This window comes from Erpetoichthys calabaricus, chromosome 11 (assembly GCF_900747795.2).
Source record: "Erpetoichthys calabaricus chromosome 11, fErpCal1.3, whole genome shotgun sequence".
Lineage (NCBI taxonomy): Eukaryota > Metazoa > Chordata > Cladistia > Polypteriformes > Polypteridae > Erpetoichthys > Erpetoichthys calabaricus.
This window is the reverse complement of record NC_041404.2, coordinates 66,662,816-66,676,951: the sequence shown is the minus strand read 5'-3', so window position 1 is coordinate 66,676,951 and position 14,136 is coordinate 66,662,816. Positions and strand designations below refer to the sequence as shown.

The window sequence follows — 14,136 nt, the reverse complement described above, 5'->3', positions numbered from 1 at the left end:
CTGGACAGTTAAAAAGACCAATCAAACTAACGATGACATCAAGTATTACCCAATCAAAAGTAGGAAAGGAGGCATCTTCATAAAATGCGTGTGGGATGATTTGCATGACACGCTGCTTTAAAAAAAAAATGATAAAAAAAATACGGGATAAATCCCGTCCAGTATTGATTCAAAACGGGACGCACAATTTCATTCTCAAACGCGGCACGATTCCGTATTTTAAAGGACGGGTGGCAACCCTACAGTGCCAGGTAACCACCCATACAATCAGATTGTGATTCAGACTAGGAATGCAATGAATGTAATTACCCAGATCTACATACAAGGCGAAAGTCTTGCAACATTCAAAGATGATGGTTTGGGATAATTAGTACTCATTAAGTACACCATGGAACATAAAAGAGCTTATGAAGCCTTGAACCGAAAAAAGCAAGATCTCAGAGATCGTAAAAAAAAAAAGGAGGTAATGTCGTTTTACTCGCTGTAGATTTTAGTCAAACATTACCAGTTATTCCACGAGGGAGACCAGCAGATGAACTCAACGCGTGTTTAAAATCCATGCTTCTCCCACGGTCGGTTATATGTCGCGTGTTCTCGGGTAGGTACACCAAAAAATGTATACATTTAAGCATGTAATGGGCAAAGAAAAAATGAGGTATACCCGAAGGCACTGCAGTAGTACTCAATGTAACTTTACTTCTTAAATGTTAATGTTTTACTGTTTAATAATTTATACGCTTCTTATATATTGTTCAAATTCTTTTATCAAAATACCAGTGACAGCGCAATGCACGATAACATGGAGTGAATACACCATACGCATCTGCCCACGGCCGCCCTGGTGTGCGCAGATAGGAGTTGATTCTAAAATAAAATAAACATAAAAAGAGTAATACATTCATCACCCATAAAGCGGATAGCAGACGTGACGTATTATATGTGTACCAGATTTCAAGTCAATACGTGAAACGGTTTGCAAGCTACATGTGATTTAAAATCCTGGACAGACCAACGAAAAGCCACGGTAGCAAATTATAGAAGAAGATTTTACTGTTTAATAATTTATATTTATATGAAATGTGCTTCTTATATATTACTTCATATTCTCATATGATAATGATGTTAATGTTGTTTATATTGATTTCTATGTTATTGTAAGTGCATCTATGTGTGTATATGTATGTATGTATGTGTATATATATATATATATATATATATATATATATATATCTATATAAAAAATATATATATTAAAAAATATATGTGTATATGTATATATAATATATCTGTATATGTGTGTATATGTGTGTGTATATGTGTATATGTATATATATATGACAGCAACACTCATAACAATGACAACACAATTACACTGACAATCATGTTACATTATTTTTAAAATGTTTCCTTTACTTTTTCATAACCTCTTTAACACACTACTTCTCCGCTGCGAAGCGCGGGTATTTTGCTAGTTTTATTTATATATCTGTTCTAACTCAATGGTCTCTTGTAATTTGACTCCTATAACTCTTCCTACCTCTGTTTGTAGTTAATTCCATGATGCTTACTGAATTTTGCAGCCAAGTTAAGTATTTTATCCACACCTGTGGTTATAGCCCAAGGGAACAATCCTCATTTCTAGCTGTGGTCACTCTAGCTCTCCTTTATTCTTTCCATAAATGTTTTCAATAATTTAAATATTTGTCCTGTTTCAGGGCCTGTATTAATTGTTTTTATTTGTAAATAGCACTTGGAACTTGTCTCATTAAACCTAATTTTTATGAATGTCCATGTAGTCTTGGATACAAGGATTTCTTTTAATGTTTGGATTGCATAGTCAAAGACAGGTATCTTCTTCTCTCGGCTGCTTCCGTTAGGGGTTGCCACAGCGGATCATCTTCTTCCATATCTTTCTGTCCTCTGCATTTTGTTCTGTTACACCCATCACCTCCATGTCCTCTCTCACCACATTCATAAACCTCCTCTTAGGCCTTCCTCTTTTCCTTTTGCCTGGCAGCTCCATCCTTAGCATCCTTTTCCCAATATACCCAGCATCTCTCCTCTGTGCATGTCCAAACAAACACAATCTTTTCTATCTAAAGGTTGGATTTTCTGTCTACTTTCATTTTAGGCAATGTGGAGGCAGAACTCCTTCATACCTACAGCAAGGTCAACCCTCTGGATAAACTGATCCTTTGTGTTCGTCTGGCTGTCCTTGTTGCCGTTACCCTTACTGTCCCTGTTGTACTTTTCCCGGTATGTAAAACTACAGTCTTCTTTAAATAAATGATATTGTTTCCTGAAAATTGATGCATAGACTAAAAATTTTTGAATTCTTCTAGATTCGTCGAGCAGTACAGCAATTGCTTTTTCCTGGAAAGGAGTTCCACTGGGTGCGACATATAATCATTGCCATCTGTTTGCTTTTTGTTGTCAACCTACTGGTCATCTTCGTTCCCAATATTCGAGACATTTTTGGAGTAATTGGTAAGATCAAGCAGAGAAAACCTTTTCATTATTATAGTTCATTTTTGTACACAGTAATATGTTTTTCAAATATCTACAGAATGTTAATGTTTGTATTTTATGCTTTTATATATTTAGGCAGAAAAAATACTCATTTCATTTTTACTTTTACTTTACTATGACACATTTTTGGCGTTGTGCTTTAGAGATGTTTGATACCTTGTATTGGTCTTGCTGTGTGTTTTACTGTCAAGATTTTTTCAGCTTGTGCACAAGTCAGTGTTTGAAAATATCTATATTACTAAACCACAGTTAATTTATGCACGGCGGACGCACAGAGGCGCATGCGCACTGCGGCCTTTGCGCCCGCCCCAGAGTCAAACGCAGCGGCTTCCCAAAACGCGGCGGCTTCCCAGAGTCAGTAGGTGGCGCCCAAATAACACAATGTGCTGCGCCGTGGAGCCTGCCCCAGAGTCAAACACAGCAGGCCGTGGCGCCCGCCCCAGAGTCAAACGCAGCGGCTTCCCAAAATGCGGCGGCTTCCCAGAGTCAGTAGGTGGCGCCCAAATAACACAATGTACTGTGCCGTGGCGCCCACCCCAGAGTCAAACGCAGCGGCTTCCCAAAACGCGGCAGCTTCCCAGAGTCAGTAGGTGGCGCCCAAACAACACAACCTGTGAGCGCCCAAACAACACAACCTGTAGAGTCAAACGCAGCGGCTTCCCAAAACGCGGCGGATTCCCAGAGTCAATAGGTGGCGCCCAACCAACACAACATGTAAGCGCACAAACAACACCACCTGTAAACTAGACTTGCTCTAATCCACTGTGCCAGTAATATAGATCACATAACAGTCATTCAGTAACACAGAAACAAACGAAACACCTCAAGTAACGGAAATACAAAAACGAGCCCGTATGGATTGAAACAATGAACGAAGGCGCCTACAACACGCCTCTAAAACAACACACGCAAAGGAGTCACAGCTACAAAAACAAAGAGCTCAATGGTTACAAATACAAAACCGAGCCCGTAAATGGTTGAACATGTCACTCTTTGTTCAAGCTTCCAGTTCCAATCACGGAAACGTCAGTTTCAACAATGAAAATGCACAGTGACAGTGCAAATGAGATCTGTCTGGCACAACTATTGATTTTAGACGAATGTACGATGGCATCCAGTCATATACTCAATTCCATTGATAGACTTCTCAGAGCGTTAATGGATAATGATATTCCATTTGAAGGAAAGGTACTTTTATTAGGAGGAGATTTTCAACAGTGCCTGCCTGTTGTTCCGCACGCCATGCGTTCAGTTATTATTCAGTCCAGTTTGAAATACGCAGAAAATTGGCATTACTTTGAAAAACTAACCTTACTACAGAACATGCGGTGTGCTGATCCAGCATATACCAATTGCTTGTTGCAACTAGGAAATGGAAACCTTACCAATGGATTTCAGCTTCACCCAGATATTATTGAAATTCCTCACGCCTTTCTCTGTGACAACTTCGTAACAGAGGTTTTTGGTGAATCAATATCATTAGACCAGATACCACATTTGACGCACCGACCTGTGTTATGTCCAAAGAATATTGACGTAGACCACATGAATAACCAAGTGATTGCATTACTTCCTGGAGAAACACACGTCTTTCTAAGTAGTGACAGTATTGATTCTGACAACGAAACTGAGCATTTTCATTTCCCATTAGAATATTTAAACAGTATTAACCTGGCCGGATTACCACAACACAATCTTAACCTTAAAGTGGGAACAATAGTCATCGACGGCGATTTCCCATTAAGGCTGCATTTGCCATGACCATCAACAAACCCCAAGGACAAACCATGGACAAAGTAGGCATTTACCTTTCTGAGCCTGTATTTGCACATGGACAACTTTATGTTGCCTTTTCGAGAGTTCGTCGTTCGTGTAACGTTAAGGTTAAGGTTGTAACTGCTCCATACCAGGGACAACTACTTCAAGAACGGCAAGCCATCTTTACTCAAAATGTTGTTTATAAAGAGATGTTTGATTAACTGTTTTTATTATTCATTTTAGGAACGTTTACTTTCCAGAATACTTCATGTGAACCTTTCCACTCCGATATTGGTTTTACTTATAAGGGCAACAACTCAAACACATTTTTGACTTACATAATCTGACAATTACAATACCATTTTTGTTTTAATAAATTGGTTAATGTTAGTGCAAATGTCTACATTTAATTCAATACAAACTTTACCAGGACGCTCCCACCCACCATCACTTTTCATTCCGGAGGCACCGGGAAGCATGCGCACAGCCCATCACCGCCCCAAACTCAAACCCAGCGGCTTCCTAGACTCAGTGGATGGCAAACGAACAACACAACCTGTAAAATAAACTTGCTGTGCTCCACTCTGCCAGCAGTCAGTGTCAGCAAAGTCAACGGAATCACGTCTCCACAAAACGAGACCGCTTTAGTAGACATTTCCCCGGACGCTCCCACCCTCCATGAAATTTCATCGTTCCAAAGATCTGAGGAGACAGAAACTGATTGCCATTCTTAGATTTACGATTCTTTACAGAATCGCGGGCTTACTGGTAATATCTATAATGAGCACTTCAAATTACCAGTCAGTACTTTGTGGCTCCAGCAGTTAAGGTCCTCTTTAGCCCTGCATATGCAATAATGGGGTCAAATTAAACACATTTCCATTCTTGCAGGTCAGGCCAATATCCTTCCACTTTTCTAAAATGTCCAATAACATGCATTACACAGTATGAAAACTAGACACTTTCAATGGAGTTAAGGCCTATGTTTATTATAAAATGAACTATTAGCTGTATATCACTATATTTTATGATCTGTAATTTTGCTGCAGATCATAAAATTTTGTTTTACTTGAATTATTTAACTGTTTGAAATCACTTGTTTTTTTTTTTTTTGTCCAACACATCCTGATGCACCAGTATAAGAAAGTTGTGAGATCTGATCTGATGCTTGACTCATCTTGATGACTAGTTATGCAAGATATTGAGTTTTTGGAGTTTACATCTATTCTAGACCAGAAAAAAAACTTATTTTTTAGGCCATCTTTTTAGCAAGAAATTACACTCTTACGATGAAGAGTAATCCAACAAGTGTTTTCAGGAAAAATGATCAGAAGGACTTAAAGTTGTGCATGCCACATGAACCGACCCCAGAGGTTCATCTCCTAATGGGAAGGGTTCAGAGTAACAAAACTTGGAAAAAAAAATGGGGATTGGTAATATAAGAATGTACTGCAGAGTGTCGTCTTAGGCTGTTTCGAGGTTACTGAACACGAATATATTTTTAATTTTTTTTTTTTTTTTTCTGGTGGTCCTAGCCCACAACAAGCTATTCCTGGAAAGTTAAATATGACAAATTTCAATCATAAGCATGTAGTTGTTTTAGACTATTTTAAGGTCAATGATATGAAGTTAATTTTGGTTTTTGATCCTTTACTAGGGATTGGCCCTCTAAGGACCTCTGTCAGAGGGTGAAAAATGACAAATACTTAATGCAGCAGTTCTTATTTATTTCATGAAGTAAATTATTACATTTTGTATGACCACCCCGAATTATTATGGCTTATGCTAATTCAGACTTTTTATTCTTTTTCTTCTTATATAGGTAGGGCTGTTTTGTTTAAAAGTAAAATAAAGGTTGCATTAAATTAAAATTTACAAGACTACCAAGTTTTTAAACATATCTTTCAGTCTATATGTGAAAAAGGACTTGCCTAAATGTCTAATTAATATATAATTTTCTTCCTGTTGTTCTTTTTTTATTTTTTTGCAGGAGCCACATCAGCTCCAAGTCTCATCTTCATCCTCCCTGGTATCTTCTATATACGGATTGTTCCCACAGAGAGAGAACCACTGAATTCAAGATCTAAAATCCAGGTACAGCATCTTAGTGGAAGGTTTTTTGTGGTTTCCCTTACTGAGTTTCATAAAAATTTCAAATAGACTGACTGATGAATTGATGCATACATATTCTGCTAGCAAAGTGCTGTATGGCATGGTTCTGTATCCACCCTTGTTATTTGGTTTCTATATCACAGAAGCAGAGATCATTTGCTGTGTACCTAATAAACCAGATGCTGTAATGCACTAGTAAGATCACATCTGGAATATTGGGTGCAGTTCTGGTCACCACAATACCACAAAGACAACATCACTATTGCAATAACTGTATTAGATTCATAGACTAAAAAGCATGTCCCATTGTGACAGACTCAGTCAATTACATTTCTTTATTCTTGAACAGAGAAGGATACGTGTGGACCTGTTAAAGGTCTGCAAATTTTTTAATTTTTTTAAAGCAGTGATAAAGTGCTTCTTCAACAATTCTTTCATTGAAATAATGAATCAGATACTCAAGGACATTAATTAAAATTAAGGGTAAGAATATTCAAGACATATACCAGGAAGCACTTCTTCATACAAAAGGTTGTGGAAATTTAGCGCAAGCTACTCACTTAACTATTGCTAGGCTACCAAAATGTTACTTTAAATTGTATCATAGTTGTGGTCTGTTTGTTACTAACTTATTAGATTTTCAATAATTATATTTCTGATGATGGAGTGACTGCAGCTCATTATAATTTTACAAGGAGGCATCAAAACGTCTTGTTCACCGAATACTGTATACCAGTACCCAATTTTTAAAACTGTACGGTTCCAGCATTTTAATATTTTTAGTACTGTAAGTAAATGTTATTTTTCTACCCTACCCCAACACACAGCAGTCTACACAGGGTAAAACAAGCTTTGACATGCTGGAGACCACCTCCTTGCTATGTTGTGATTGATACTTCAAGAGGGATTCTTCCTTGCCTAGACACAATTAAGACTTCATGGGGTATCCCCTGGTTGCTTTAACACAATTGAGACGACACACGTACCCCAAAAATACCCCACTATCTTGCTTCAATGTAATGAAGACGTCACCCACACTGGATGCTGGAAAGAGGGAAGCAACACAGAGTGCAGCGCAATGGTGTAGCACACCGTGGAGACATAAAATGCACCAGGGAGGCTGGAGTAAGACTAGGAAGTTTTAAAGTTATCCACTATTTTCTTTGGAACCATTTTGGTACCAGTACTAAGGTCTGAAAGCTGGTGTCGATCCAGTGTCAGACCTGGCTGCTGGTATGGGTCCTGGTATTTATGCTGTGGCTACACTGGCTCTCACGAGAGTCACCTATGGATCGCTTTTAGTTTTGCGTACATCCAGAAAAAACAGCTATATGTATCAATAAGCCACACAACCTTCCCTAACTCAAACCATCAGAAAGGGGACTGGTGGATGTTATCTGTTGTGATGACAAAGAAGTCAAAGTGATATGAGCCAAATAATTGAAATTTTAAATGAAATATAAAAGAGTAAACATTGTGAATGATACTCATGCTCCATCAAGGTTGTACTGTAGTTCTGAACAGTCTTTCATCTTAATCTATAGACAGCAAACATTTGTTAAACAGAACCCACCAAGGTTCTTTTCCATAGTGGGTTGCAACAATTTATGCTAATGTATATATGTTCTTTTCTATTTCCAGGCTGCCTGTTTTGCTACAGTTGGTTTCATCTTCATGATTATGAGTCTGTCCTTCATCATTGTGGACTGGGTCAATGGAGGAGGAAACAGTGCAGGAGGACACTAACAGGATCTGAAGAAAAACAAATAAACCAAAAATATGGCACAGTAAAAAAAAAATACAAAAAACAAAACCAAGAAAAAACCCCGTCCCTTTTTAGCCTTCTTCCTACAGACACGGTTGAACAGGCTGACTCAATGGTGGCTGGATACCTGATGGATACCTGATTACTTCATCCCATCAGGACTCATTGCTGGAAAAGACCTTTTATTAGCATCTGGTAGAATGCTGATGCTAATATTATTTCTTTTGGTTTATAATTAATTACAAAAAAGAAAAACAATTCAGATTTTATCAGTATTTTAAAAAATGGAAGAAATGGACATATGGACACGGAAGAAAAATGTGGCTTCTGGAACTCAGATGTCACAACTTTTGTATGTTTTCTTTGGAGAACAAGTGAGCAGTTTTCCAGTACCTCATACCCTACAGCAGTCATAGCTGGTGGGTTATATTTTATTACCTCATTTCACCTTTTTGAGTGATAAGAGTGGTTGGAGGAAAGACAATACCATCAAAAGCAGACAAACTTAAATGATGTCACTTTTCTTCATCTTCTTACTCCCTCATCTTAACACGTGACACTTGGTTCTGGGCCTGCTGATAGCATTATTGTGACCTTCATTATTATGCAAGAAAACATAACAGCATGGTGTTCATCTAAACTATGAAGAAGATGGAAAAATTAGTGGAAAGTTTATTCTTGTCAACCCGTGACTCCTTAAATGCTCCTTTCCTCCAGATTTAAGTCAACTTTTGTATCCTCTTTTTACAAAATGCATAGAATCACACTTCACTACAAATATTAGTTCCAGAGCATGCATAACTAGATGATCAAAGCAACGGTTCAGAAAGAGCCACCATAAGGTCCACATGCAGGAAAGATTATGTGGGCTGTGCCAAAAGTCCAAATGTTGAAGAAAACAACAGGACCTATGAAAAAGTCTAAAGCCTAGATGATTTCAAAATTTTTGTACTAGAGAAAGAAATAGTTAGAAATACAAAGAATGATTGAGTGGTGTAGAAATCAATTACAATTGTTTTAACTCTTTTACCATAAAATGTGTGCAACATTTCCCAAAAATGAAGATGATGGCCCCTATACATTTTGAGTTAGGGTTTCAGATGAATTGCTGAGTGACGTAAAGTGGAGCATTCTAGCACCACTTCTCATCACCAAGTGCTATGGCTGGACTCATCCACAATGGATAGGGATGTGTTATGTGGCTTCATCTCTTAAAAGACACAGAACATTCTTAATCATGAGGAACACCAACGATCATCAGGTATATCCACTTTCCCAAGACAATGAAAATTAATTTTCCTCAAGTGCTGTGCTAGAACAGAACGAACATTTATCAAGATGGAGATCTCCAAAATATTACTGTTAATGCCTCAATTCTGTCTAAATATATAACAAAATATCAAAATGCCCCTTACCCTGCAGGCCTTGAATGAATGCTGATGAACATGCCAGAGAACATAATAAGAGGACCCAATGCAAAGCACATCAAGACAGCAACAGACTATTTGAGAAAATGAAAATCATGTAAAAACAACAAGGGTCATGGCAAGTGTAGAAGTCAACATGACGCTGGGCTAAATTTAAATTGTATATAGTAATGTTTTATGCTTTGTATTCGCATACAAAGCCAAATATAATTATATAATTGGGTGTTCATCCCGTTCATCCTGCTCTAGCAAGACACCATGTTAAGAAAAAAATTCAAATAATTTGGTATACCAGTCCTTATTTATTTCTTATGTCTTCTATATAATAGGCAGCTGGCCTCATATAAAAGAAAATCTTTTTCTCAACCGGTCTGGTTCATGCCTACACTTTTGTCAAGCTGTTAACTAGCAAAAGGCTTAACTCATCATATTTCAAACTGGCACATTTCAGTAGACTTGGACTCTCTTACATGAGAGGTTTGGTCTTTGAGTTGTCCTTAATTCAGCACAGCCTTGTGCGTATGTTGGCATCTTACATTCACTCAAAATGTAAAAAACAAAACTGTACCAAAGACATTTAACCAATTACAAATGTTGGCCATACAAAGGCACTTATGTAGCATTTTTTGGACTCTTATTGAGTCACAAATGTCAACGGGGACCAGTCAGTATTACTGTGGGCTACATCAAAATCTGCTAAGATCTTCTGGAAAGTTCAGATCAGATTCAATAGAACTCATCTGATACTCCACAGGGCCCAAGCGGAGAAATCTATCTGGTAATATTCAGATGTTTTATACTCCTGGTCACCAAAAACCATTGGTCAAACAAAGCAATGAAATTTTAACTATATATGTATATATATATTTTGACTTGTCTATTATTTGAGGTCATTAAAGCGGTCTACTTTTAGCCTATTGTTATCTATGGCTATTTGTATGGTTTTATCTTCTTCACTGAGTACTTCTTCCAGGAAACATGATGCAACAGTGACAAGCTTGGCTGCTCACAAATCCATGCAGGTTTAGATTAATTGACTGTTGCATGTGTGTATCAGGGAGCCCTATGATGGACTAAAATGTTTCTTGCCATACACTGAGTCCTGCCAGGATAAGCTCTGGACACTCTAAATTGGTTTAAGCAAGCTTCAGAATCTTATTTTAGTACATCTAACTTGCAAATTGAGTTTTGACAGGGCTGCAGAAATTATTTCAACATGGGACCCCTAAAACAGTAACCTTCAAGAGTGTTTCTTATTCTAAACCAGGAGGATCAAACTTGAGGAAAACAATATGAAACAGACTTGACCTGCCATAAGTCAGAAAAAAACTGTGGTCATTACCTGTAATAAGCAACCTTTCATAAGTGGATCGTGAGGCTATTTCTCAGACATGAATTTCACCCCTTCAAGAACCACCTCTTGTGTTGTTCAAAATACTCCTTTTTCTTTTTCCACTCACCAAATCTTAAAAAGTAGTGTATACAGTGGAAACAGCTTTTATCCAGTATGTCTTATATGTCTTAGTAGCCTGTATTCTTCCTGAAATATGCTTTATTATGGAAATTATCTTATAAAACTCAATTTATGATAAAGCCTTTCCTGAAATCTGGCCATCGTTAGAAATAACTGTTTACAGAAAAATGTGTAAATTTCCAAAAACCTAATACCAATTTACTCAATAACGGAACATTCACTAAATGTCAAAACATTTTGCATGTGCTATTAGATGGGGAGTTTTATCACCCCTAAACATTTGTAAACTCATTGAGGTACAAGTACATACTCTGGAATTGTGCTTTGTCTACGTTTTATGAGTTGTGGTCAGTTCTGTCTTCTTCTATTTGCCTAAACATTTACAGCATCTGCTTGATCTATCTTCAGGTTTGCCTGCATCAGGACAGTCACGTGCACATCCAGACTCAATCATGCTGGGCCAATTTAGAGAAATGCATGTCATTTGGATATGAAGGTGGGGAGGATTAGTAGGCCAACAGAAAAATCTCAGACAGAGAAAGAACATGCAATCGGCACACACACAGTGACCAGGCCAGGATTCAAACCCAATCTCCTGGGCCTGTGAGGCAAAAGCAGTAACCTCTGCACCACTGTGACCCCGTTCTGTCACATTTTCTTGTTTTAAAGTTTCTAACCTCCTCTAATATCCCTTACTTGTTGCCTCTTTAGATATCCATCCATCCATTATCCAACCCACTATATCCTAACTACAGGGTCACGGGTGTCTGCTAGAGCCAATCCCAGCCAACACAGGGCGCAAGGCAGGAAACAAACCCAGGCAGGGCGCCAGCCCACCGCAGGGCACCTCTTTAGATATTCTTTATCTAATCAAATATGATTTTCCTAGGTTCTGTCACATCCTAACTTTCTTAGAATCATATAGAAACCTTTTAAATCATAAATCTGCTCTGATCTGTCTTATTTAATACACAGTCAACACAAAGCAGTTCACAGAAAAGACTTAACAGGCACCTCAACACCACCAGTCTCTGCGTGAAAGTAGCATACACAACAATTAAACTTCCCAGCTCACAGAATGTGCTGTACTCATGATAGTGGTAGGTGTCAAAGGTAGAATAATGCTGCAGTTTCTTCTTTACTTTCCTCCTCACACTTCTTGAATAGGCAAACCTCCCATATCCTGTCTCCATGTTCAAGCGTATGAGCTCCATTTCTCTATAAACAAGCGTTACACAGAATTGGTAAGGCTTTATATAGTAATTACAGTTGTATTCCAGGAGCATGAGGGTAGAGGGTTACAAAATAAGACCAACTACATCCACAGTACGGTCATTTTAGTTTCATTTTTTGTCGTCAAATTATTATACAAATATATACCAATACAGAGTAACTTAAATCAATATTGAACCATTGAAAGCATCCTGAAGTAAAAAGTTCTGCCCAGCAAACACATAATCCACATACCCATGTAGCCAGAAAATAGTAAAAGAAGAGTGAGATCTGAATGACTCAGGAGGGGAAAGCACAAATGCACAACAACAATAATAATAATAAAACACTACGCCGACAACAGGTTATGGCTCCTGTCCGTACAACTGCATACAAATCATACACTGGACTTCCAAGTTAAAATACTTGCACTGGAAGATTTCCAGTAATTTTTCAAAAACTGTGGTTACCTGAGCTGGCATTTTTTTCCTGAGGAACATGTCCCAGTGGTTTACTCAGTCTTACCTATCATGTTGGATTTGTGCTGTAATTGCCCATCCATGCCATCACCTCAACAGACATAAAGGAGTGTGATAGCTTGTCGGCATTTTCATTCTCATGGCACATTACAACAAAGGCACTGGAAAGTGAATCTACCACCGTGTGGAAAGCCAGAGGAATCACCAGTTTAATGAGGGAATGTGAGATTGAAGAAGTCATTCAGATGAGTTTCCAAGACCAAATGCTAATACAGGTTACCTGGGGCCTGATCTGTAAAACTTTATGTGGATTCTAGGGTGAAAATAAGTGCATGCCATCCTCACAGGTGACGCAGTGGTGCTGCTGCTGCTTTGCAGTAAGGAGATTATGGGTTCACTTCCTGGGTCATCCCTGTGTGGAGAGGGCTTTGAGTAGTGAGAAAAGCACTAAATAAATGTAAAGAATTATTATTATTAAGTATACGTATTTCTACACAATTTACATTTATAAATCACAATAATCCTGTAAATGCCTCAAACCGCACTAGGCTAGGTTGCCACTCAGGAGCAACCATACATGGACTATGCTAATGAACCTTATACATATGTAATCATGTTGTGATCCTGCAGACATTCACTGGCTGGTAGTGGAACCCCCCACCTGATGCATGTGAGGAGTTCTATGTACTCTCCGCACTGCACTGCAACCTGTGGATCTGGGAGAGGCGTATGGCATCAGAGTCTGAGCGGTTAGCCACTATCACCTGGCACATGTAATGACATGAATGCTGTTACAATGAATAGTACAGGCCATACAAAACACTGAGGGCTCAGCCAATTGCCTTGCAACAAGCCCACCATCACGAACAGCACCTTCATCAAGTCTTCTGATCAATACTATCCATCCATCAATCCATTTTCCAACCCGCTGAATCCGAACACAGGGTCACGGGGGTCTGCCGGAGCCAATCCCAGCCAACACAGGGCACAAGGCAGGAAACAATCCTGGGCAGGGTGTGATCAATACTACTTTGCCTTAAAATAAAAGGTTCATGGGTAGACCAAGCCAACTGAGTCACGACTTTTGTCAGTTCATTTTGGCATCACAGATGACTTGTGTGTTAATGGAATGTCACTGCTTAAGGTTAATAAAAGCAGCTTCATTTTCGCTAGGTGCACTTATTTCAATTTGAGTGCTGTCAGTTTCCACAATTACATTAGGAAAACCGAAAGTGCTGCATATTTCCTTTTTTATGTTCATATGTACAACCAAACCATGCAGAAACTGAATATAGTGCCTTTTCAGTTGATAATTGCTTCCAGCACAGTGGGCTTGATGGAGCTGAGCATGGCTGCGATATTCCTAACTTGTCAGCCAGT

The 14,136-nt window shown here is 38.4% G+C and overlaps 1 protein-coding gene across 3 annotated transcripts in view; it reads left to right on the top strand.

Moving 5' to 3' along the window:
- Positions 1-10,510, top strand: part of slc38a5a (solute carrier family 38 member 5a) — a 105,550-nt gene extending 95,040 nt beyond the window's left edge. For all 3 annotated transcript variants that reach the window (XM_028813262.2, XM_028813261.2, XM_051933982.1), the window contains 4 exons: positions 2,132-2,256; positions 2,343-2,487; positions 6,278-6,381; positions 8,041-10,510. In XM_028813262.2, coding sequence (XP_028669095.1) covers positions 2,132-2,256; positions 2,343-2,487; positions 6,278-6,381; positions 8,041-8,145 — 479 coding nt within the window. In that variant the 3' untranslated portion in view covers positions 8,146-10,510. The remainder of the gene's footprint in view (positions 1-2,131; positions 2,257-2,342; positions 2,488-6,277; positions 6,382-8,040) is intronic.
- The last annotated feature ends 3,626 nt before the right edge of the window (positions 10,511-14,136 follow it).